Source organism: Elaeis guineensis, chromosome 11 (assembly GCF_000442705.2).
Source record: "Elaeis guineensis isolate ETL-2024a chromosome 11, EG11, whole genome shotgun sequence".
Taxonomy (NCBI): Eukaryota; Viridiplantae; Streptophyta; class Magnoliopsida; order Arecales; family Arecaceae; genus Elaeis; species Elaeis guineensis.
The window spans coordinates 119,757,137-119,783,811 of NC_026003.2; the positions used below are offsets into that span (position 1 = coordinate 119,757,137).

Sequence of the window (26,675 nt, forward strand, 5' to 3'; positions counted from 1 at the left end):
CTCTGCCCAATTGCCGACATACCCTCCTAAATTTAAATGACCGTTTTGACCCACCAGTCATCATCAAACAGACGCCCAGTGGGCTTGCGCTCTGGCGAGTTTCCTAAAATATCCTCGCATCATTGGGTGAGACAGTAGACAGTGGCAGACATGAAATGATGATGATTAATTCAGTAACATAATTTCTCAATGATTTTAGAATCAATATGATATATAAAATAATAAATTTTTAAAATAATAATTACTGTTTGGTAGCTACAATATTATGATAATTATTTTTTTCTAAAAGCAAAAATTAATTCTTTTGAAACATAAAGTTGTAAATGAAATGTCTTGATTGTCTAAATTGAGTGTTAATTGTATCTTAACAAAAATTAATATTATAAATTATATCATTATTTTATCAAAAATGATGATAATAAAAATATATCCGTTATTTCTTGGTAAAGGTGGACTATTAACTTATTCCTTATTTTATATGAGATCCTTTAGTTATGGGTAGAATTGTACTTTCACATAAAATATATTTAAGAGTATAGGGGTAAAATCGTAAACGTGAGAGGTCATAGGCCGGTTGGAGGTGCCGCAGTGAAGCTACCGGGAGGGGTAAGTTGGGAAGTGAGGCAAATGGGAAGCGAACTTATAGCCAGATTCTCTTTTGCTATAAAAGCGAGGAGGAGAGAGAATGGGATAGAGCGGGCGAATAGAAGGATGGGGCTATAAAAGACGACCAAGAAATGTAGAGCTCGCAGAACTGAACGCCGTGCCATAAGAGGTAAAAAAGGAGGTGGGACGGACAGAGAAGCGGCGGGTTTTTCGAAACCCTAGGTCTCCGTGTCTCAGCTTCGAATCCGATTTCTTACCAAGATTCTCTACTTCGATTCTTGTGCAGGCGTGGTCCCAGATCGAGGTCTCCTCTCGATTCCTGCGAAAAAGGAGGTACTTCTCGCTTTAGATCTGACATGGATGAGGAAACGAGGTTTTTCTCTGGATTTAAAGCTGGCTGGTAGGTTTTCTTTGTTTCTCTTGCTGTTTCTTCGGTGGATGTTTGGTACGGCAGCGTTTGGTGGGTGGAAAGAAGGCTTTTTGTCGGGTTTTGATGAGATGGGTGGTTTGCTTGTCAGATATGGGCGAGAAGACGTGAAGCGGAACCGATGGTGGTTTTTATGTTTTCCAATTTCAAGTTTCTGTTGACCTGAGCTCGGATCTTTGAAAGTCGTGAGATTCTATGGGCTAAGGGGGTTTCAAGAAGGAAAAATCTGATTTTTATCTGTCTCAGAAGTTTGTCTTTTTTTTCTGTTTCAGCTGTTTGTTTAAGGGTTCCGACTACTGGGGTCTAAATTTTATCCCTGAGAACCAAAAATTGGTGTCGTAGATTAGATCTTGAAGGCGGAGGTTGGGGGAGTGGTCAGAGAAGATTGCTTTGAGGCTGGTCTGAAAGGGCTTTGGGAGGAAAGGGACAGTCACTGGAGATGATAAAGGAAAGCGTTTTGTTCGGTTAGGCTTTTGCTTGTCCTGTTGTCGTTTTCCTGTTTAAAAATCAAATCTTTGTACTGGAGCGTTTAGGGATTCTGGGAAGTATGTCTTCCTTGAGTAGGGAATTGGTTTTCCTTATACTGCAGTTCTTGGATGAGGAGAAGTTCAGGGAGACGGTTCATAAGTAAGTTGCCTTATTTTCTTCAGCTATTTCGAGAAAAAGTTATTTTATCTCTGCTCTGCATTCTCACATGGTACGTTTCCTTGGAATTTTAGGTTGGAAGAAGAATCTGGCTTCTTCTTTAATATGAAACACTTTGAGGATCAAGTTCTTGCAGGGGAGTGGGATGAAGTTGAACGGTATCTGTGTGGGTTCACAAAGGTTGATGACAACCGATATTCCATGAAAATCTTTTTTGAGATAAGGAAGCAGAAGTATCTTGAAGCTCTTGACAGGTATGGCCAATGTGTTTTGTACTTTACCATCAAAATTTTTGGTAAGAAGTGGAACGTTTTGAATTGGTCATCGTGTTAATTTCAGGCATGACAGAGCAAAAGCAGTTGAGATACTTGTGAAGGATCTCAAATCCTTTGCATCTTTCAATGAAGAATTGTTCAAGGAGATCACCCAATTGCTTACCCTGGAGAATTTCAGGCAATTGTTGTCGGTTTTGTTTCTATTTTCCGAGATGACTCGCATTTCTTGGCACCGGTACTACTGCTTTACTTGTGCTTGTGCAGGCAGAATGAGCAGCTCTCTAAGTATGGTGACACAAAGTCTGCTCGCAATATTATGCTTATGGAGCTTAAGAAGCTCATTGAAGCTAATCCATTGTTCCGTGACAAGCTTATGTTTCCACCTTTCAAGGCTTCAAGACTACGGACATTGATTAACCAGAGGTATCTCCCCTCTTATTACTCTTCAAGGAAATCTATTTTTAGTGAAAAGGAATGTGATGAATTATTAGATACTGAGCCCTGCTGTTTTTAAAGATCTGTTTTCAAATCGATATTCTGTTGCCAACATGAAAGACCCTTCCGCTCAAAATGATTGTGTTCAATTCTTCTAGTTTTATGATACATGACATATGGGACAAATTGATGTGCTTTATGTTTCCTTCCATGTATTTGATTTATTTGTATAACGATCTCTGTAGATGCATAAACAGTAATGAAATTACATTTCATGCAACTCTCTAAATTTACAGTATTTGGGCGTACTAGATGATAGTGCAAGTAGGATTTCTGATTGCATTTCATTTATCCCATTGCTTGCCCTTATGTTTCACTTTCCTTGATATCCTACTTATTTATGCTTTTGCTTGTAGTTTGAACTGGCAGCATCAGCTTTGCAAGAGCCCACGACCCAATCCAGATATCAAAACACTTTTTACAGATCACTCATGTGCTCCTCCTACTAATGGAGCACGTGCTCCTCCACCCACCAACGGCCCCCTTCTAGGACCTATTCCAAAACCAGGGGCATTTCCTCCTATTGGTGCTCATAGTGTAAGCAAATGGTTTTATCTCTTATCTGGTAAAGTGATTCTAGTATTCTACCAATTCCAGGCTGCTAACTAACGCTAGTCCTGCTTACAATGCAGCCATTCCAACCACTTGTACCTCCATCTACAAGTGCTGTTGCAGGATGGATGTCGAGCGCTAACCAATCAATGCCGCATGCTGCTGTGGCTCAAGGTCCCCAAGCTCTTGTTCAATCTCCAACCACAGGTGATTCTTTCAAACTCTAGAATTATCACAAGCAAAGAAAATTTCATATTTATCATTTGAGTTTTCAGAAAATGTGGCTATATGTTTTGCAGCAGCATTTTTCAAGCACCCAAGGATTCCTACAAGTATTCCTGGTATGGACTGTCAAACCGCTGACTCTGGGAACTTGATGAAGAAAATGCGCACTGGCCATTTTGATGAGGTTAAGAATAGCAATGTCAAATTCTATAAATATAGTGCACTCTGTAATTTGGTTCTCCAAGTATGATGCTTCCATTTATCTTTGAAAAATATAACCAGAAAGATGTTTTTAGGTGTCGTTCTCTAGTGCAAGTCATCCTCCCAACATTTATACTCCAGATGATCTCCCCAAAACTGTCGTACGGGTCCTCAATCAGGGTTCCAGTGTCATGAGCTTGGACTTCCATCCGCAACAACAAACGATTCTTCTTGGTAGATGCTGTGGTCCAATAAGTACATTGTCATGTTAGCAATCATTTATTTTATTTGAGTTACATTTTGTTTACCGATACGTGACTGAATTATGGTTTGCAGTTGGAACAAATGTTGGTGATATTGCGATATGGGAAGTTGGATCTCGAGAAAGGATAGCACATAAAACATTCAAGGTTTGGGATGTAAAATCTTGTTCAATCGCCTTACAGGTATTGTTTCTTTGACTGAGCATGGATAGCCATTGTTTTTGCTTGACTTAAAATGTTCTATTTGTTGAGTAGGTTCTTTCGGGTAAATTATGCTATTTCTCAAATATTCCTTTGTAATAATTTTATGTCCAGGCAGCATTGGTGAAAGATGCAACTATTTCTGTCAGTCGATGCTTATGGAGTCCTGATGGATCTGTTCTTGGTATAGCCGAAAGCAAGATTCTTCTTTGCTAATGCACTTTCCATTTCAATATGGATGCCTTTCTGTCATAAAATAGGGAGTCTTTTCAACTTGACAAGTTTTGTTTTACTTGCAGTCACATTCAACATCTGCTATGTGATTTGTTGTAGGCATTGCATTTTCAAAGCATATTGTGCACACCTATGCTTTTATTTCAAGTGGAGAGTTGCAGCAACAATTGGAGGTCAGTTAGCAGTTTGTCCCAGGACTTCTATATTTGCTTCTAACTTGTGACTTTTTTCTGGATACATAGATTGATGCTCATATTGGTGGTGTCAATGATATTGCCTTTGCTCATCCCCACAAAAGTTTGTCAATAATCACATGCGGCGATGACAAGACAATTAAGGTTAATAAATGAACACCTATGCTGGTTTTTGGAAAGATAATGAAAAGGACATGATGTTCACAATGTTCATTGCATGACTGACAGGTTTGGGATGCTACAACAGGACAACGACAATATATATTTGAAGGTCATGAAGCTCCTGTATATTCTGTCTGCCCTCACTATAAAGAGTCTATCCAGGTAGTCCTCACCTCATGAAGTTGACTCCTACTGGGTTGGCCCTCATTTTCATTTATTTATGGAGCGAGTGAGCTCATGTTCATTTGCTTCAATCAACATTTTCTCTGATGGTGTTGATGACTTATCTCTGAAATTTTTCAGGAGAGTATCTTTTATCCTTCTATCACCATATTTGCAATTTCTCTCACTTAGTATTTCTTGCAGTTCATATTCTCCACTGCTACTGATGGTAAAATCAAAGCATGGTTATATGATTGTTTGGGATCTAGAGTTGATTATGGTGCTCCTGGACACTCGTGTACCACAATGGCATATAGTGCAGATGGATCAAGGTGACAATTGTCTCACTATTGCGTAAAAGTTTAAGACATGACTGTCTGCTAGTATTTCTAGTTTCATTGTTATGTTTGCTAGCCAGCAATGACCACAATATAGATCTAATAGAATAGTTTTATCAGTCTGGCAGCTCTGCTGAAACCATTGGAGATGCTGTTACCCTAAGACTTTTGTCTGGACAACTCAATTTTTTGAAATATTTCATAGCTGGGTTATTATGACTTTGTTAGCTGTTATAGCAGCATATGGCATCTGGTGCTATATCATTTTTAAAATTAAATACTACTGTTTTTTATTTAAATAAGAGGGTAATAAACATGTCTAAAATGTGAACATGATAACCCTAAATTCTATGCATGGTTTCTGTTAAATAATGACTTTGTGAGTATTGATTGTCAAAATGTAATAAATGATGACAAAAATCATATACGTGTATATATAATGATTGCTTTGTATGTTTGTGATGTAGAGAGGATGCCCGAAACTATTAAGAGTAGCATTTACCTAGTAAGCATGGATACTTCAAATTGCATGCCGTATCTGATATGCATACTTGTTGGATACTTCTAGCATATGTGTGCAATACTTATTTTAAGTATCATATTTTTATGCACCTAAGATATCCCAGATACTTATAGGAATGAGGAGTGGGCCTTTATTTTCTTTTATTTGCTGGTGAATGTTGACATTTTAATGATGAATGCTTTATTTTGGAGTTGGTTATGTTGATATTATTGTATAGAGTACCAATTACAATGTTTTAGAGGCCATCGCAATGTTACAAATGCAGTTGTTTCAGACAATGTATAATAGTTGACTTTTGTTTCCATTGACTTTTCTAGATGAATTCAATGAAGTTTATTGTAATCAACACTTTATGATTTTGTTGTGACCTAATCATTCATTTTTCACATCTTTGTTTCAAATTTGCAGGCTATTTTCTTGTGGAACTGATAAAGAAGGTGATTCCCATTTAGTTGAATGGAACGAGACTGAAGGAGCAATTAAGAGAACATACTCTGGCTTCAGGAAACGCTCAGTGGGTGTCATTCAGTTTGACACAAGTAGGAACCGCTTCTTAGCTGCTGGAGATGAGTTTATGATTAAGTTTTGGGATATGGATAATACCAACATCCTAAAAACTGCAGATGCTGATGGTGGATTGCCTGTTAGTACAATAATATCCATCGGTAAACTTATTTTTATTCCCTAAGGAAATAAATATTGACAAATCTTCTTGACCCATTATTGCAGGCAAGTCCTCGATTGAGATTCAACAAAGAAGGCTCTTTGCTTGCAGTCACGACAAGTGATAATGAAATTAAGATCTTAGCAAACAGTGATGGACAGAGTTTGATAAGAATGCTAGAGAGCAGGACATACGAGGGCTCTCGAGCCACTTCTCAGCAGATTAACACTAAAGTAAAATTTTACATATCCTTATAAATTTGATAAAAAACTAATATCCTGCCATGCTAATAATTGCAATATGACGATTGTCCAGATTCGTCCCAAACCTGCATAAATTCATGTATCAGTGCCAAGATATGTAATAAGAATTATGCACATTGAGATTAGTTTGCCTTGGTTGTGTACGGAAAATCCTTAATGGATGCTGATGGAGAAAATTATTTCCAGGCTGAGTCCTATCTATAGGAGAAAAATTGGCTTTTGAGTTTTTATATTAGGATCATTGAAGCAATTTTATGTCCTTGTATTATGTACTAAAATACATTAGATTACTTATTGGACTGATTCTTAATTATCATGTTAAACATATATGTGAACTTATCGAGAATTCAAATTGTTGTCCTTCTGAGATTCATACATGGAGACTGAATCTATTCTGATTAATTTAAAAACAAAATTTAATGGTTAAGATAAATGTTAGGACATTGGAAGCATGTAACTGGGACATCAGTTTTGTGATGAGTTAGTTCTTAATGGTTGTTATGCTTTTATTTTAATTTCATATCGAAAGTGATTAGTGCATGAAATTACCATAATGGAAATAGTTTTTCACTTGACTGATGGATGGGCATTAAAGCTTGGTTCTCTCATTACAGCAAATGCAACAGTCAATGTATTTTTGAGAAGTATGCATGCATGATCCTTGTTCTCGTATAAGAAAATGTTTCCTTGTGCAGCCTCAAATTGTTAACACTATGGGCCCTGTTTCTAATATTTCTGGCTCTCTAGTCGCTGCCCTTGGGCGCCCAGATAGAAATTCACCTGCAGTGTCAATGAGTGCCCTGGTTAGTAATGGTGTGCTGCCATGATATGCAATTCCTATTAAATGTGCATTTCTAATATTACAATCTTGATCAAAATTGCAGACTACTGTGGATTCTACTGGACCAGCAGATGTTAAACTGAAAATCTTGGATGATGCCAACAAAATCAAGATCTGGAAACTGGCTGACATTGTCGATTCTACTCAGCTCAAAGCTTTGCGGTTGCCAGACACCGTGTCAACAACAAGCAAGGTATATGGTAGATATACAGAAATTTTATTTCATTTATGTTTCTTGGTTTGGCGTATTAATCAATATATCAGAGGGATCAAAATTTATATTTGCTGATTACTAATAACTTCAAGAATGATCTGTTTTCTAAAATTACATCTTGATTTTTTACAGGTGTTAACTTCTGTTAGTCTTGATTCGTTAATGTTATTTGTTAATGATGACTGGGCATGACAACTCTTTAGCTTTCTTATCATGCAGATACTCCTTCATATTCGAATTCTCTTTCAGATAGTCAGGCTGAATTCTTTCTCCTCTTTGTATGATTCTGGCTTCTTAGACATCATTTATATTTCTACAACTTGAATGATGTTAAGTATAATTTAGGAGTTTTGAGCAGTGTGGCAGCTAGAGCAGCACATTTAGAGGAATGCAATTGAAGTGTAAGAATCTAAAGCTAGTTTAGGAAACTAGACTCCTACTTTTGTTTTGTTCAGCTTGGTCAGGCTTGCGGTTTTTTAAGTCAAAATGTTAACATTTTTTTCAATGGACAGTCCATTCTTTTTTTTCCTAAAGAATTCGATATATTTTTTAAGAGCGTGGAACATTCTATATCATGAGATCACTGTTTTAGAGGGTGAAAACCAAGCAAGCCTTTTGTTTAAGTTTCAATTAAGTGATGGTTTGACTTAAGTACCTTATAGTTATTAATCTAATATCCTGCTAGGCAACCTAAAGCATAGTTGTTTTATCCATTATTTCAAACTTTGCAACTCATATGCCTGAACCCTACTTGGACCTTTTCTACATATTGTACATCCATCAGAACCTAGGTTGTATATTCACCTTCCCTTAGCAAAAGGAGAATGAATTTCCATTTTATCTTATGTGTGAACAAGGGAATGAATAACGTATAAAGATTTGCTCCAGAAATGAGTTAATTGTATGAACATGTAAGTACTTGGTAATAAGGAATAAAAGACGTTCTCCACTGCATTAGGAGCATGTAAAATTGCTGTCCACAGTTTATTGGTTTATTTAGTTAGTGAACTACTCATTTTTGGGAGTAAGATTGATTAAGAAATGACAGAGAAGTAGCATGTCTTTGGACCATTAGCTTACAAGGGTTCTTTTGTGTTTTATTAAACACATCTATGAGCAAGAGGTGCAATGAATAACTGAAGTTGTTAGGCAACATGACAAAATTGGTTTCAGTAGACAACACGACACATCTATGGGTTAAGAACGTTCACAAGATATTTTGTGTATTAATTGCCTAGAATTGTAGTGTAGCCAGTATTCATTTACTGGGAAGAGGTCAAATTTTGGTGCAAGACATGTTTTGCTCATGGATTTGAGGATACATTGTATGGAGCAGTGGAATGCTGAGACAAGATTGATTTTTGATCGGTCCTCAAGGACTCAATGTAGAATAAAGATTGAATATATAAAGAAGAATGATAAAGTCAGTGTTACTTCTCAAATCAATTTAGAGAATAGATATGCTTTCATGCTTTCAAACAGGTGATAACTGCTAAGTATGAAAATTGGTCTGAGAGCACCGCTTTGAGGTGCTATTAAGTTAAACCTTTTGGATGGCTCAAAGTTTGAGAAAAAAGCTGAAATATCTATGGATAGAATTTTTGGCCCTTGAGTTAAGTGTATTTATCATTTGAGTAGCAGTGAAACAATAAAAAGAGTGCATTGACAATATCTAAGTAATGAGGCCACTTAATTTCATGTGCAACCTTTGGTTGAAAATACAAAGCTTGTTGCAAAGATGGGAAATGGATATGTGAAAGCTAAGTGCAGAAAAGAAAGAAATTGTGAATACTTTAGCAAAATGAACAAAATATGGTGAAACGTAATACGAACATGATGATAAAAGGGGAAAAAAACAAAAGAGCGCAGAAGTATGAAAAACTAGATGATATGGAGAATTTTCATGGCTCCTTGAATTTTGGTACATTTGATGGGTCTAATAAAAGACAGGATGAATAGAGATCAGCTTTTTTACTTAATTTCTCGACATTACTATAATTTTATGGGAGATGATTGATGATCTAAAGTTTATTATGCATGAACAAGATTATTTGGTCTAGTGGTGTCATGAAAATGTTGGACGCTTCCTTTAGGTTAAGTACAAGGACTTGACTTAAAATGATGTAATTCAAGAAAGAAGTTTTGACATCCTTTACTCAAAACTGGAAAGGTTATCACTTAGGAAAGTTGAGCTATGAAATGCAGTTTGATTAAGAGAGCAAAAAAAAGGATCCAATGTTGCTCTACTAAGAAAAAAAGAAAGGTCTAGGTCTGATGTAGACTACGCAAAGCTGATGTTGAAAAAATTTCAGCTCTTTTTTAAGTTATAGAAGCTTCTATGAAGTAGTGAAGAAAATCATAGCCATCGATTGAGAAAACATTGATATCAAAGATTCCAGTATCTTCATTCAAGTACCTCATATGCTTGTGTTGTTTGAAGAGCATGACATTGCTTCATCAATGTTAACCAGACGTGACACAGGTGTCAACTGTCCAAGTTTCCAGGAGTATGTGATACAGTATCTTTCAAAAGTTCAGACATGGGAGTATGCCCATATTATATAGATCTATCATGAAATATATATAAATATATGTATTCAATGAATAGTTCATTGGATCAATTGTTTTGTTTACAGAGTTCATAAAAATCTTTGCTAAATATTATATTAGGTTCCCTTGCATCTTTTGAAACTTGGGTCCCATCGTTTATTTTTGTAGCACAAGTAGATTTTTTCTTAGGAAAGAACTAGATGTTAGGCCATCTGTTTAAGTTTTCACATATTTGACTATCCCATTTAAGTAGCTGCTAGTTGTTTATTTTTTAGTAAGCTGTGGGACCTAATTCCTCACAAATTAGAGATCAAAAAGGTTCTTTTAGATTTCTGTTGGGAATGGTTTTTTTTCTTGACTGGCCAAACTATTGCAAGTAGAGGAGAAAGGAGATAAGAAAGTGGAATAGGAATGAGGGATGGAATGTTTTGAAAAAAAAATGGTGGGGACTGACCGCCTTGTGATTTATTGACTAGTATATCAATCACAATGATGACTCCAGCAATATTTGTGGTGACTGCTTAGAATGTTCCCATGTGAAAGACTCTGGCTCTTATTCTTTTTCTTAATTATATAATTGCTTGTTATTTTATTTTCTTCAGAACTTGTTTTGAGTTTTTCAATATATGTACTTCAAATCCCATTTTTCCCTTGTATGTATAGCAATTCTACTCCCAGATTCCTATGACATCTTTTGTTATGAGTTATGACACCTTTAAATTGTCAACCCTTTGATGTTCCATTCGGTTTTCCAATATTGGTGACCCCTTTTTTGCAAGTCTTGCTAATTTTATGAATGAGACGGAACTTCTATTTCACACCTTGGATCCCTAGTCCATCTTGTGGTGCATCTCTGAGTCATAAAATACCTTCCTTTGATGTTCTTTCACCAAAATGAAACCTTGTTGTTATCATTGCTACTTTAGAATACCAAGTTTTATTACCTAGTTGTAGCTGAAACCATTTCCCTGAAACTCAATCAGCCCCTTCAAGTCTTTTATTCATCCTCGAAATTTTTGGTTATTTTTACGGGTTCAGAACTCTAGTTGTTGCATCTATTGCAGGTTGTGCGGCTCTTATATACGAACTCTGGCCTGGCTGTGTTGGCTCTTGCTTCTAATGCCATTCATAAGCTGTGGAAATGGCAGCGTAGTGAAAGAAATCCAAGTGGCAAGGTTAGCGTATGTTATAAAGTTTGCTATGCTGGTTGGTATTGGTGTATACCAACCATACCGTATTGCACTAGTTCGTGCTTGTGTACCACACCAGTCAATGCTGGTGTGTGCCGACTGTACTGTATCATACCGGTATATGCAGTACAGAAGGCGCACTGAACTCGATATGCTGAACCGGCCCCCTATATTAGACATACCAACACTGTAATGAGATGGTATTGGTATGGGATTTGGTGCCGAGACGGCAAACCTTGGTTATATATATGCTATTTTGGATCGAGTATATACATTTGCTTTATATAAATTTAACCTCTAGTATGTTGCCAGTCCACTGCATCTGCTGCACCTCAGTTGTGGCAACCAGCAAATGGTATTGTTATGACCAATGAAATAAATGATAGCAACCCAACTGAAGAATCAACTGCTTGTATTGCTTTGTCAAAGAACGACTCATATGTTATGTCTGCATCTGGTGGAAAGGTTTCTTTGTTCAACATGATGACCTTTAAGGTACAAAACTTCTTAACCCCATCTTCCATGTGTATGTTCTGGAAGTCATTTCTTCATTCTATGTAATACATTGTAAAACATCATGTTTTAGTAATGATATGAAGTTAATACTATGAACATGTTTCACAGGTTATGACAACCTTCACATCACCACCTCCTGCAGCCACTTTTCTGGCGTTTCATCCTCAGGATAATAATATTATTGCAATAGGAATGGAAGATTCTAGCATTCAAATATATAATGTCAGGATCGATGAGGTGATGGCACAGTTCTAATTGATTATTTTCTGATTGAGAATTGCAAATTTATCCTGATATTTAATTTCTAATGAATTATTCATTCTGCCAGTTGCACTGCACTAAAGAGCTCTGACTAGTTAATGTTTTCCTAGTAGTGACAGGAACAGCTGTTTCCACTTTCACACGCACACAAAAAAGCCCCATTAGTGCTATATTAGTTTTAATGTTTACAAGCTCATCATGTTTATTAGTAATTTTTTTAGCTGTTGCAATCTCATCATCAGAATCATTGCCTTTCTTATGTACATGCCAGCTTAGATATGCTAGGAGATATGTAAAAGATTATGTCATAAGCACATAATTGTGGTCTTCTGGAAGGATACTGGCCTTGAGATCATGGATCTTTCATCAACCAAGATATAGGAGGAAGAAGATCACTCTTTTTAACTCTTTCCAACTAGACAGAAAACTTATATTGCTTCTGGGTGCATGGGCTTAAATTTCTTACCCATTGGTGTCCCCTATATTTAAATGCCTTCAGGTTTGGTCGAGGGTTTGATTTCCATTAAAAATGTTTACTATTAAGCTTTAATTTTGCTATTTTTCTGAAATTATGTGCTGTCCACCCAGTATTTATTTCCATCATTTTACACTTGCAGGTCAAAACCAAACTCAAGGGTCACCAAAAAAAAATTACAGGCCTTGCATTTTCCCAGTCATTAAATGTCCTGCTATCTTCAGGAGCTGATGCACAGGTATATGGATAATCAATTGTATGGTACTTTGTGGGTCAGTATATATCACATATTTGGAACTGTGATTTGCAATTCAACCATCTATTGATATTTAAACATATATTTACTTCTTGATTTCACATGCATATGGCTGGTGGAAGCAAAAAAATGTTTAACTTTAGGTTAGAAATAAGGTAAATATGTTTTTCTCAGAGAATAAACAGTTGCTTCAACCCTCCAACCAGACACGGGGAGAGGGGGCGAGAGAGAGAGAGAGACAGAGAGAGTTGCAACATATGAAAAATTAGCACCAACATTCCTTTTCCCTTGTAATTTTTTTATCGCATTCTTTGTTTACTATTGCCTTTAATACATTGTTGTAAATTAAACTGCAGCTTTGTGTATGGAACATTGATGGATGGGAGAAGAAGAAATCAAGATTCATTCAAGCACCGGCTAGTCATGCAGCTCCATTAGTTGGGGAAACCAAGGTTCAGTTCCACAATAATCAGGCACATCTCTTAGTCGTGCATGAAAGCCAACTCTCAGTCTACGACAGCAAACTTGAATGCCTTCGCTCGGTTGGTTCTTACCTCTAGTTATGATGGTTGTTGTTTTCCAGCTGGCCAAAAAAAAAAAAAAAAATGGATAAAGCCCCATATTCCTATTACAGAAATTTAATCACCAAGATATATCCTCATAGAAATGCTTTTGTGGGCTACTAGTATGGTGCATGTCTGTTACTAGTTTGTCTATGCCTATAGCAGAGAAACTTCGTAGATTTCAATGTATAATGCTGTTCATTAAAAGACCTCAGATATTGTGGTTAATTTACAAGTACCCTATGGTGTGTCACTATTGCTAAGAATTTCCTTTTACCATCTGCTCTAGCATTCCAGTATAATCTTCATAGTAGGTGAAGGTAAGAAAGTTTTCAGCAGGAGAACAATGATTACTTTGGTCCTTACTAAATCCAAACCAGACTTCTGGCTTTTGGCTTGCATATGCAAATATTTGGGAAGTTGGGACCTTGGAGTTATCCTGAAGAATATTTTGGTTATCATTTATGACCATAGGTGATATTAGTTCACAGGTTCTATGACTCATGGAATGTTGTGCATTCCATTCAGTTTTTAGCAGAATATCCATTATGTATCTTGTTCTACAGCATTAACTGCAACATAAGGGCTTTGAGATTTTGGTGAACTGGATCTTGGTTTGTTATAAAAGTGGATGTTCTTGTGATACCAGTGTATTTGATTGGTGGAAGCAGGAGATAGGCCTGACTTTGACATGCACTTTCTTGTTAAGCTTGTTTTTACTTTTATTTGCATTCCTCATCTCTGCTTGTAGGTTTGACTTATTTTCAAGTGTTCTTATTTTTCGACTGACTTCATTTCCTGTAATGCAGTGGTATCCAAGAGATGCCCTTGCCGCACCCATTTCATGTGGGATATATTCCTGTGATGGTCGGTTGGTATATGCTGGATTCTGTGATGGTGTGGTTGGAGTTTTTGATGCAGACAGCCTGAGGCTTCGATGCCGTGTTGCACCTTCTGCCTATACATCCCCTTCAGTTCCCAGGTATTCCGGCAATTTTGTCACATGAATCTCCAGCACTATGTGAATGCAAAGAAAATTTGCTACTTTCACTGGATGAATAATTAATTTACTAGATACGTTCCAACTACTGAAGCAGAAGTTCAGCTATTATCTTAAAATTGTTGAATTATGTATTTACAAAACTTTTCTACTATCTAGTTTTTGAGATAATCCTCATGCTTTTCATGTAACAGAAATGTATATTTCTCCGCTTATGTTTCTATATACTGATTTTGTTCTCTAACGTGGGGCTGATGTGGAACTTTTCACCTAATCACTTTGCAGCACCATGACAGTCTATCCTTTGGCCATTGCTGCCCATCCATCAGAAGCCGATCAAATAACTTTGGGAATGAGTGATGGGGCAGTCCATGTAGTGGAACCATCAGATACAGAACCAAAATGGGGATCATTGCTCCCCCAGGACTATGGAACCCTCCCTTCCATCCCTCCCAATCCAGCTTTGAGTAATCAGGTATCAGAAGCCCCTCCAAGGTGATGAAACCATTAGCTTTCCAGCTATGCGGGTGATCAACCTTTTTATCTGACACCTTGCTGCCAAGGGAGGTTCCATGTCTTCCTAGTTGTAAAGCGTGTTATAATTTTTCGGGGTTTTGATTGTTTTCTTCCTTCTTAGAAGCCAAAAACATATTTTCGGGTACACAATGTATAAGATATGGACTGCATGGTATGGACTAATCTAATCCTTTCTGTTCATAGAGTAGTTAATGCTCAACCCTGTTGATTTGTTGTTTTTGTTGCTTATTGTTGGGTAATATTTGAGTTGTGGCTATAGTTGTGTTGCTTTCTCTTGTCTGGTGATGACTTAGGATAATTTTGTCCATAATCATCATACCTGCCCTATGGAGAGTTAGAAAATAGAGTTCTTCAGAGAACAGGAAGCATCTCGTTAGTGTGAAGGAGAATGCGGTCTGCTTTCTAATTCCAACACTACAAGAATTTTGGGTTTTAACAACTTTATATTGCCGCGGCTCGTGAAACGCGTCGATAAATTTAAATAACAGCCTTCGCCTCCCGACGCTTCCTAAGAGCGTCGGAATATTTTAAATGAAGAAATATGTACGATGCTTGATTGATTTAGCGTCGGCAATGTTCTAATTTACCGTAGTGCAAGCACTGTACTTTCAAGTCGTGAGATTTTATGTAAGCAGTGCCATCATGAGATCAAGCACCGAAATCGGTTGCAAGAGCTCCCACGGGATGTGCTGATTGAAGTTTCTAATCTGAATTGGAGCTGAGTTTATTAACTGTATGCATAAGTGGTTTGATTATGATTTTATTATGCCCCTCATCTCGGGTTTGAATATCAAAAATATGAGCAGCCACCGTATATTGAAACTGTCTTGATAAGTATGCAAGACACCCATCTATCAATAAATCAATATAAATATTAGAGTATGAAGACTATAGTAGACTATAGACTCAAATGGAATTTACATATGATGCCATATTACCAAATATTATATCAGAGGCTTCTTCTTCTAAATTTAACTTTAAGCAGATAAGTTAATTACACAATTGAAAAAACACTATAATATACATATACTTCAACAAACTAGTTCTATTAGCTACAAGCATGACCTTGCCCATCGCTGTTCTCCAAAACACCGAACAAATTAATTCTGAACTCTGGATCTGGAATATTACATGTCTCAGTAAGTAATAAATACAGTTATCAAACTGATTTAAATTAGGTTTATATGCAACTCAATTACATCATACAATATAGGATACTAATTTGTTTAGTATCAAAATTATATAATTAATGATATTCGGAACACAATCATATGCCAACTTTTCGATAGCATAGAAACTAATAGATAATATGAAAGTCCATTATATATCTAATTTCATAATATTATAATTAAATATAAGTATTCAATTTTTTTAGCTTTACAACCCTTATTGTTGCACATTTATATCTTTATAGCTTAGGTGTCATCATGATTACCCTCATGGCAAAGTCACCATAATATCCCCTGTGGCATGGATCGCCACGATCACCTCCATGACAGGGTCACCACAACATAATCCAGTAGCTGAATATCATCATGATTACCCTCGTGGTGAGGATCTCAAGTCCATAATTGCCTCCATAGCAGAGATCTCAAGTACTCAAATCTAAACATCTAATACAGTAGGGTTGAGAGTTAAGTGTGTATATATATAAATATATATATAATTTATGTATTTTTTTTCTTTTCGTTAAAACTTTAATACAGCTTTGATACAACTTTAATACAGCTCTGATACAATTATGATACATATAATCCAACAAACAATAATCAAAATTTTGCCAGTCTGATCCAATCATAGCATATAACATCATTCATTTCAATCTGGAGAATTCAAATTACTAATCAATTATTTATAATTATGAAAATTTCATACAAAATTTTATGCATAATTAAATCTGAATACGGCCATTTATATCATTTCAAAAAAATGAGATAAAAAATTTCTATTTAATTCAGATTAATTACTATAAAATATAAATGCTATTTATTTCATAGATATCAATCATTACGAAAATCTAAACGTACCCCAAGATTTCTCAAGACCTAATAATTCAATATATATCAAATCAGTGGCACATCAATATTCTTTAAAATTAATTTTTAAAATTTTTTAAGAATGTTAATATTTTTTTTCAAATTTCTAAAAATTCTAAATTTTATTTTTACACTAACTGTTGCTATAACAAAGAACAAGCCACTAACCTTGTCCTGCTTTGATCTAACACCAAGTGGGACAAGGGTGTGGCTCAAAGATACTCAAAAAAAATAGTAAAGGGGTGTCAAAGGGGAAGAGAGGGGGAAAGAGAGAGATCCACTTTATATCCTCTACCACTTACACACCACATGCATATACACGCAGAAAGGGGAAGTGAGAAACATAGGCCTCTCCTTTCTTTCTTTCCTTATTGACAAGAGAGGAGAAGAATCGGGAGCAAGAGAAGGAGAGAAGAAAAAGAGAAGGAGAAGGAGAAGGAGAAGAAGAGCAAGGGAGGAGGAGAGCGTAGAAGACAGAGAGGTCATGAAAAAGAGAAGAAACCCAAGAGACAAAGAGGGTATGAGAGAGAGATGAAAAAGCAGGCAACAGTGGCAGACCGGGATAGAGATGTCGAGAGAATGCCCGGGAGGATGAGAGGTGGGCACAACAAGAGGGATGGCGGTGTGGGGTTTGGCTCAGAGAAAGATCAGGAGAACAGAAAAATTCTCCCCCCCCCCCCGCCCCCCGCCATTCTTAATTTTAAGATACCAAGGGCACCACCTAAGGAGCGGGCCCTACTGGGTTTGGGTTTGGATCTGCCTGAGTCAACATATTTTTTTATTAATTAAATTTCATCCATAAAATTAAATACCTGAGTTCTTAAATAGATTATGATACTTTTGCTTCACTTCTTCCTCTAATTTTCAAGTAGCTTCTTTCACTGATGATTGCTCTACCGCACCTTAACGTATAAAATAATCCGTTTTCACAATATTTGATCTTTTTGATCTACTATTTATACAAAATACTCTTCATACCTTAAATCCTCTCTGAACTATAAGGGTTCATATTCTATAATATGACGGAGATCTAATATGTATTTTCTCAACATAAAAATATGGAAGACATTATGTATACCAGTAATTATAGAGGTCAAAGCAAGTCTATAAGCCACTGCACCAACTCTCTCCAATATTGTCAATGGACCAACATATCTCGGGCTCAACTTATCCCAAATTTTAAATCTTACAATTCTTTTAATAGGCAATATCCTTAGGAATATGTAATCACCAATCTAGAACTCTAATTCTTGCCTCCTGATATCTGCATAATTTTTCTGTCTACTTTGAGCTGTATGGAGATGCTCTCTGACTAAATAAATCTATTCTACTATATGCTATGCTAGTCCAGATTCTAATAATTTCTTTTCACCCACATCATCCTAGCATATCGAGGATCTATATTTTCTTCCATATAATACTTCATAAAATATCATTTGTATCCTAGATTGATAACTATTATTATAGGCAAATTCTACTGAAAATAAATGTTCTTCCCAAAAGCCTTTAAGATCAATAACATAAGTTCTTAACATATCCTTTAATATCTAAATAATTCTTTTTGACTGTCCATTTGTTTGGAAGTGAAAAGCAATACTAAAATTTAATTTAGTTCTTATGGCTTTATGCAATCTTTTCTAAAATTGAGATGTAAATCAAGTATCTTTATCTGATACGATAGTCACAGAGACACCATACAGTCTCATAATTTGCTTAATATAAGGCTTAACTAGCCTTTCAAAAATGTGACTAACTCTGTATGCTAAGAAATAAGATGATTTAGTTAATCTATCAATAATTATCCAGATTGCATCATTACTATTAGGAGTTTCCGACAAACCAATTATAAAATCCATAGTGATATGCTTCCACTCAGAAATATGAAAATTCACAATCTTTTTATGATAGTCAACTGAGGCATAATAGGTAGCTAACCAATCTATTCCTAGTATCACATCAAAGTTTCTCATTTCTAGCACTATCACATCTGCCACCAACTCTGTATCTCCTATTTTAATAGCACAGGACTTGCAGACATAACCTGTGATCAATACATCTCCAATCGAAGTTTCAGTATATACTACCATTCTAAAGGTTCATACAACATATCATGTTTTCAACAAATGTAGTGGATATGAAGGAATAAGTGGCATCAGAATCAAACAAAACATATGCATAAGTGTTGAGTACTAGAATAGTACCTACCATCACTATATTAGAAGCTTGGGCATCTTGATGAGTAATGGCATATACTTGCTCTTGAGTCTGAGATTTTTGGCTTTCCACTCTGCTCTCTCTCATAGGAGTTCTGCTTACTGGTACTTAAGCTAGCCGAAGAATAAGTATTGAAATAGTCTGACTCTCGGCTAGTGTTGGCCAAATTGCTATCTTGTGACCCTTCTGGCCACATCTAAAATAAGCACCAATATTCAAAGGGCAATCCTTATTTAAGTAATTCTTTCCACACCAAAATAGCATTGAACTTGATTAAAGTTGTCTAGCCACTTCCTATTGAATTGGTTTCTTTGATTGTTAGGTTGAACTTTGCCCACTATATCTTATAGTTGGTCTAAATCTCTTTTTCTGACCCTCTTTTTTCTTCTATTCTTGCCCAATTTCTCTTTTTATTATCAATATAGTATTCACCATATCTATATAGGTGGTCAACTACAAGGGTGCTACTATTTTTCTAATTTTTGTTCTTAAATGCATCTAAAACTTATGAACTTTGGTCTCCTCATCTTCTACCAGTTTGGGCATAAACTAAGCAAGTTCATTAGATTTAGTTTCATACTGTGCTACAATCATGCCTTTCTGTCTTAAAACAATAAATTTCTACTCTTTTTGAGCTCTAATACTAGAAGAAAAGTACATTTATAGAAAGCTTTACAAACCTTCTCGCAGGTGAAGAGCTCTACATCAGAAGCATACTTGATCTGCGCCATCCTCCACCAATCCGAGGGCTCAACCTCAAGCATATAAGAGACATAGGTTATTTTATCTTTTTCTGAACATTTTGTGATAACAAACGCTTTTTCCATCTCCTCCAACCAATCCTTAGCATTCAATAGTTCAGTAGTTCCTCTGAAAATTGAAGGGGCCATATTTCTAAATGCTGCTATACCACCATGCTGCACCATCTGAGGCCCAACACTGGATGGCTATGATTCTTTTATTGCAACATTTATTGTTGTTGATGAAAAAATTATTCCTACATTTACTTTTAAAATTGCAATTGTTGCTTTTGAAACCACTTCTGCTGTTTCACTTGCTAACCCCTAAATTGTTGTTACTATTTCAGCATCATTTCTGTCATGCTCTCTACAATCTAAAGTACTGCAAGCTATTATGGTTACTCAACTTGAACATTTTTAGTTGCCACCCTGGCACCCATTTACTGATCATTATTATCAACCTCATGGTTTAAAAATTCACCAGCTTGAGAGTAATCTACAATGCTGACAATCTTCCTAACATAACGGAGTGCCATTTCTTATTTACATTGAGACAATAACAAAGTTCAATGGTAAGATTATGAATAATCAAGATTTAGATCTAGCACCCATAATAGACAGAAATATTTCTAAGCATCAGATAATTATCCCACTTACAATCAATGTGTGTCAAATCTTAGGGCCAAAAATTTTCTACAAATTTCAACCTATGTTTTGTTACCACTTTAATTGTCACACCCCTTGACCTTGGTTTTGAATATTGGGAATGTAAGCAGCCACCATATACTTATAGGAAACTATCTCAATAGGTATGCAAAATATCCACCTATCAATGAATCAATATAACCTGCAATTTATACAATTCTTGTTCAAGAGACAATAAATTTTAGAGCACCCAAACTATAGACCTAAACATTCATATATGATGTCATGCTACCAAACATCATATCAGAGGATTCTTTTTTTAAATTTTACAAGCCAAAACTTCTAGTAAATAAGTCAATTACACAATTCAGAAAATACTATAATATACATATACTTGAACAAACTAATTCTACTAGCTACAAAAACGGTCTTGCCCCTAACTATTCCCCAAAGTTTCAGACAAACTGACCCCTAAACCCTGAATCTGAAACAACAAAGAAAGATTATGAGCTTCCCGACTCAATAAGTAATAAATACACTTATAAAACTAATTTAAATCAGATTTACATGCAACTTAGTTACATCATATAATATAGGATATCAATATATTCAATATCAAAATCATATAATTAATGGTATTCAAAACACAGTCATATGCCCACTTTTGTATAACATAGAAATCAATAAATCATATGAAAGTCTATTATATATTTAATTTTGTAATACTATAATTAAACATAAGTATCCAATTTTTATATTTCTACAGTCCCTATTATGGTGCATTTACATCCCTGCAGCTTAAGTATCATCATGATTACCCCTATGGTGGGGTCACCACAATATCTCCTGTGGTAGGGATTATCATGATCACCCCCATGGCGAAGATCTCAAATCCACATTTGCCCTCATAGTGAGAATCTCGAGTCCATGATTGCCCACTCAAGTATTCAAGTCTAGACATCTAGCATAATAAGACTGAGAGTCAAGTGATATGTATATAAATATATACATAATTTATGTATTTTTTTCATTCGATACAACTTCAATACAGTTTTAGTATAGTTTTGATACAACTTCGATATAACTCTGATACAGCTATGATATATATAATCTAATAAGCAATAATCAAGATTTTGTTAGCTTGATCCGATCAAAGCATGTAACACCATTCATTTCAATCTGGAGAATTCAAATTACTAATCGATTATTCATAATTAAAGAAACTCCATGCAAAATTTCATGCACAATTAATCTAAATGCAGTCATGGCCATTTATATCATTTCAAAGAAATAAGATAAATTTTTATTTAATTATGATTAATTATTATAAAATATAAATATTACTTATCTCGCAAATTTAAATCACCCGACAATCTAAATGCAACCTTAGAGTTTCTCAGGACCTAATAATTCAATATGTATCAAATCAGTAGCACATTAATATTCTTTAAAATTAATTTTTAAAAATCTCTAAGAATCTTAAAATTTTTTCTCAAATTTCTAAAACTTCTGAATTCTATTTTTTGCACTAACTATTGCTATAACGGAGAATAAGCCATTAATCTTGTCCCGCTTCCTAATACCAAGTGGGACAAAGGTATGGTTCAAAGATACTCAAGAAAAAATGATAAAGGGGTATCAAAGAGGAAGAGGGGGGGTTCTCTCTCTTTTCTTTCTTCTTTCCTTGTTGACAAAAGAGGAGGAGAACCAGAAATAAGAGAAGAAGAGCATGGAAGAGAGAGCGAGGTCATGGGAAAGGGAAGAAATGTAAGAGGCAAATGTGTGTGGGGGTTTGGCTCAGAAAAAGATTAAAAAAATAGAAAAATCCTCTCCCCCATCTCCAACATCTGTTTTCGATTTTAAGAGGCTACAGGGCACCACCTAAGGAGCGGACCCTGTTGGGATGTTTGGGCTAGTCTGGGTCACCACAGATTTATTACTGTAATGTGATTCATCTATTTAAACTTGGTGGTGTTATAGTATAAACCGTATTGAAGAGAGATCTGGATTAAACTTCTTTGCCTTTTATTACGGTCAAGGACTCATGTCTCTGCATATAAGGTATTATCTGCTCTGTTTCATAGACTTCATAATTTTATCTTTTAAAAAATATCTTATATGAAAAAATAGTTACTTTCTATATAAATCAAAATCATTCTTGACTGACAATTAATATGAACTTAATGACGTCCTTCGTTCCACTACGACAACACTTTTATTAAGCAATCAATGTACTGTTCATTATTTGGCATATTTGAAAATTTTTTTAAATATAAAATTATTAATAAAAATAGGTGAATCAAGTAATCATAATAAATAAAAATATTTTTTTTTTTACGACGAGGGCAGATTCGTACATGCTAGGTACCAGAATATATAAGAAAATATTATCATTGGCTTCATAAATTGATTGAAAATAGTCCTATTTTTAAACAATACACGTCTAGCGAGTATGAGTGAGTATTTGTCGATCAACTCCCTGACGACTGTTGTTCCAATAAACAATTTTTAATTCTAGCTTGACCGAAAAAGTGGAAAGGCCGTGAGGTGTGAGGTGAGCGCCAGACAGCCGTTCATATGTCCAATCGGACGGACGGTCTGCTTGCTATACCTGCACGGGTCGTTGACGCGCGTACGAGTTTTTACCCTTTTTGGGTGGATGCGGCGAATCCGCTCCCCAGCGCGGCCGCCCCAAGCTTCGCCAATGAACCAACGGTCATTTTTTCAAAAATTTTAGATAACCTCCAGCAACGGTCATATTTTTGAAAGCACTCGTCCTCACCTTTATATATCTGAGCCCTTCCTTCCGCTTCCCCTCAGCGTGTACCAATCCATCATTCATCCACCGCCCTCCTCTTATCAGTATTCCCCCAGTCACCTCGAAGTTAAGCTTCCTTTCTTTATCCATTCCGAGACATGGACTTCCACGGCCTATCGAGGAGAGATCTGCAGACGCTCTGCAAGAAGAATCGGATTCCAGCCAACATGACGAATGTCGCCATGGCCGATGCCCTCCAAGCTCTCCAAACCGTAAGGACCATCTCCTCCTTGTTTCTTGCCTTTTTTTTTATTTTTTTTAAATTTTTTTCCTGTTTTTACTCCATTTTTTCATTTCTTTTCTGATTGTTTTCCCGATTTCAATCCTTCAACTCTAAATCAGGTTGAAGGTATTGAAGAAATCAAAGAAGCATCGCAGTTCCGGTCCCCTGTGAAAGTAGAGGTGAGGTCTCCAAACCTACCTCGTACATCCCGGAGAACCTCGGCTCGAAGGGTACCCATTCCAGATGAACCCGAGGAGCAACATGGGAGTCCCCTGCCTCGTGCTCGTCGTGTGGCCATTAAAGCTTCTGAGATCATGAAACTAGTTTCTGAAGACGAGGAAGAAAAGAAACAAGGGCCAGAGGATGCTCCCAAGAGCCCAGACGTTTGCACTGGTCAGAAGCCGCAGGCAGCACCAAGCACACGAAGAAGAGCCGGCAAGAAGGATGAAAAGGCGCCTCAAGAAGAAGAGCAAAAGCAAGAAGATGAGCCGAAAGAGATTCCCAAGACTCCAGCGGCTGCCCGGAACACAAGGAGAAAGGCAAGCAAGGAAACAGAAGGACACGAAGATCCTCTTGAAGTATCCATTACCCCAGCCACCCGATATAGCCGAAGAGCATCGGCTCGAAGGGGAGCCCAAGCCCCCATGGCAGGGGAAGAGAAGCAAGAGGAAACCGTGGGCTTGAGGACTACTCGCAGAACAAGGCAATCTACAAGGAAACAGATGGAAGAGACTGCCGTGGATGTTGCAGCAAATGTTGGGAGGAGGACCACAAGGGCGAAAGCTGCTGTCAAGATTGCAGCTTTGGCCCAAGAAGGAGAAGAACAAGACAGAAAAGGTGAAACTTTTTTGGTCTTCATAAAGTTTTCTCGTCCCTCCCTCCCTTTTCCCCCGTTTCTTTTTTTTTGATGATTGATGGATTCTACACAGATATCACCATTGAGGATTCCGTGGATCCAAAGAATGATCCTTTGCACATTTCTGACGTGAAATATGATGAGATTCTAATGGAGGAGGGGATGAAGCCTGAGGTCCAGAACGGAGCCATTTCTGATTCTAGAGATTCAGGGATAAAGAAGGACGGGAACGATGGAGTCCAAGACTTAAGCACGGATAGAGCTGACAATGAAACGACTCAAGAAACCAAGAATTCTGCTCCAATGGGGAACAATTTGGGTAATGAAGCCGAAGGAGAACAGATATCAGAGGAGGTACCGGAGGAAGAGGGTGGCAAACAAGAAGATCATATCTTATCTGAACCAGAAGAATCACCGATCAGGGGGCTGGTATCCTCGGAGCCTACCCCAGAGACAAATCAAGACCAGAAGGTTCCATCGAATGGAACACCAGAGGAAAATCCGATGGTGACAGATGAAGGGTCTAAAGAAGATCACGAAGGCGGTGAACATCTGGATTCCGCTCTACCAGATCCTTCCCTCTCCGACGAAATCCCGGCGAACGTCGAAGACTCCGCCCGCCAACTGCTGGAAACCCAAGCTGCCGGAGACTCACCAGTCATTGAAAAGAATCCGGCAGTCGAACTCCACGGCGAGGTCGAAGCGACGAGCGATCAGATCCCGGACGATCTTACCCAGAACAAAGAAGAAGAAGAAGAAGAAGAAGCGAGCCTAGCTGTCTTACCAACCGGCAACAGTTTGGAGGAAACCAAGGTTTCCGGCGACGAATTGCCGATTGATCAGGCACCGGAGATTGAAGCCTCTACAGATCTACAAGCTAATATAGAGAATGGAGATGCTCCAGCTGAATTCCCCTGTGAGATTCCAGCCGCCGAAACCGATGTTTCCGGTGACGGCATTGAGATCCCGGAGGACGCTGGGGAATCCGACGATGGCATTCTGATCGGCAACCAGATGGCACTGGAGCCGGAGGGCGTCCTCGAGGCAGCCGCTTCCCCAACTCTCCAGCAATCTCCCTCCTCGGATGCCACCGGATCTCCAGCCAAGACCTTGGCCATGGGTGGAGATCAGGTAGAAGACCCTGCGGACTCCGCCGCTGGATCTCCAGCGAAGCCATCGGCTCAGGTCGGTGATCTGATCGAAGGCCCAGAGGGCTCCGGCAGAGAATCTCCAGATATCGAGACCTCGGCTCAGGTCGGAGGTCTCATCGGAGAATCTCCGGCCAGGACAGTGCCTGAGCTTGAAGATCTGACCGGAGACCTTACAGACTCCGACCTCCATGTCGGAGCACCGGGGGGTCCAGATCACTGCGTCCGCGAGACCGACAGCAATGAGACCATTCCGGAGATCGAGGGAGGTGAGAAGAAGAGAGTGGCGGAAAAGTGGATGCCGGCTGATACTTATACGACGGAGAGTGGAGGCGGTGACGATAACAAGGAGAATAGATTGGACAAGAATGCAGTGAATGGGTTGACTATGGTGGAAGTCGGCGAACGAGTTGCAGAGGTGAAATGCAAAGTGGAGAAGCCAAGCTTGCCCGATTACAATAGTTTGAGTCTGAGAAAGCTCAAGGCATTGGTAAGGGAGAAGGCCACCAATCTCAACAATAAGAAGGTAACGAAGGATTTTGTTACAAAGCAGCTTAAGCTTTAAATAATTGTTTAGTTTGAGCAATTGTTTTAAGATTATATTACTTACTCTTAAATGATGATGCCTCTTATTTTTTTGGTTAGGTGGAAGGCAAAAGGGCAGCTCTTACAGAGCTAAATGACAACCGTATGTGATGGATGATGTGCTGATAATGCTGTTGGTTTTGCAATTGCTAGAAACGAAAAGATACATGAGCTCAAGATGAATAAAGATTGTCTTGTTTGCTTCTATTTCAATATTTTGCTTTCTGCTATTGCAACTTTGGATGTTGGTATGAAGTCTACAAGTTGGGTTTTCGCTGTGAAACCAAGGTTTCTACAGCCTTGTATTTCCCATTTTTTTTAAAATTTTTCCCCTTTGCTTAACTGTTGCTAGAGTCAGATTAAAATTGATGGTGAATGGGTCTTGTTTATGGCTCTTGCTCTCCTCTAATATGTATTGTCCTGGTAAAATTCTGTTACCTTCTTATTGTCTTCATTTCATTATCGAATGCATTTGTAAAGGTGGACTTGATCCTCCTATTTTCAGGGGAAAAAAAGGATAATGGATCCCTTTTTTTCACTTTTTTATTGTTCCGTAAATTGGAGTCAGCTACAAATT

General features: G+C 37.3%; 2 protein-coding genes across 6 annotated transcripts; both read left to right on the forward strand.

Moving 5' to 3' along the window:
• The first annotated feature begins 620 nt into the window (after nucleotides 1–620).
• On the forward strand, nucleotides 621–15,032 carry LOC105053792 (protein TOPLESS-RELATED PROTEIN 2). 5 transcript variants are annotated; one of them, XM_019853732.3, is made up of 27 exons: nucleotides 621–775; nucleotides 893–1,006; nucleotides 1,125–1,660; nucleotides 1,753–1,932; nucleotides 2,018–2,131; nucleotides 2,218–2,376; nucleotides 2,805–2,985; nucleotides 3,081–3,207; nucleotides 3,300–3,409; nucleotides 3,522–3,681; nucleotides 3,763–3,872; nucleotides 4,005–4,074; nucleotides 4,224–4,297; nucleotides 4,367–4,462; nucleotides 4,547–4,642; nucleotides 4,847–4,974; nucleotides 5,912–6,146; nucleotides 6,233–6,400; nucleotides 7,126–7,233; nucleotides 7,315–7,464; nucleotides 11,100–11,210; nucleotides 11,538–11,720; nucleotides 11,850–11,978; nucleotides 12,620–12,715; nucleotides 13,090–13,275; nucleotides 14,106–14,278; nucleotides 14,582–15,032. In XM_019853732.3, exons 3-27 carry the CDS (start codon nucleotides 1,581–1,583, stop codon nucleotides 14,793–14,795), a joined length of 3,438 nt encoding a protein of 1,145 aa, XP_019709291.1. In that variant the 5' UTR covers nucleotides 621–775; nucleotides 893–1,006; nucleotides 1,125–1,580; the 3' UTR covers nucleotides 14,796–15,032. The 5 variants fall into 5 exon arrangements, 4 of the variants coding, with proteins under 4 accessions (XP_019709291.1, XP_019709292.1, XP_073102229.1 ...); XM_019853733.3 differs by having other exon boundaries at nucleotides 694–787; XM_073246128.1 differs by having other exon boundaries at nucleotides 746–1,006; nucleotides 3,303–3,409.
• An 8,233-nt stretch (nucleotides 15,033–23,265) lies between these two features.
• LOC105053791 (uncharacterized) lies at nucleotides 23,266–26,621 on the forward strand. The gene is made up of 4 exons (XM_010935079.4): nucleotides 23,266–23,498; nucleotides 23,629–24,346; nucleotides 24,439–26,039; nucleotides 26,159–26,621. The coding sequence occupies exons 1-4, from the start codon at nucleotides 23,385–23,387 to the stop codon at nucleotides 26,207–26,209; spliced, it is 2,484 nt and encodes an 827-aa protein (XP_010933381.1). The 5' UTR covers nucleotides 23,266–23,384; the 3' UTR covers nucleotides 26,210–26,621.
• The last annotated feature ends 54 nt before the right edge of the window (nucleotides 26,622–26,675 follow it).

Coding starts and splice junctions, on each gene's coding strand:
- LOC105053791 (XM_010935079.4), top strand. CDS start 23,385: ATGGACTTCCACGGCCTATCGAGGAGAGATCTGCAGACGCTCTGCAAG. Junction 24,347..24,438: donor AGAAGAACAAGACAGAAAAG/GTGAAACTTTTT, acceptor GATTCTACACAG/ATATCACCATTGAGGATTCC. Junction 26,040..26,158: donor CCAATCTCAACAATAAGAAG/GTAACGAAGGAT, acceptor TTTTTTGGTTAG/GTGGAAGGCAAAAGGGCAGC.
- LOC105053792 (XM_019853732.3), top strand. CDS start 1,581: ATGTCTTCCTTGAGTAGGGAATTGGTTTTCCTTATACTGCAGTTCTTG. Junction 11,211..11,537: donor AAAGAAATCCAAGTGGCAAG/GTTAGCGTATGT, acceptor GTATGTTGCCAG/TCCACTGCATCTGCTGCACC. Junction 14,279..14,581: donor ACATCCCCTTCAGTTCCCAG/GTATTCCGGCAA, acceptor ATCACTTTGCAG/CACCATGACAGTCTATCCTT.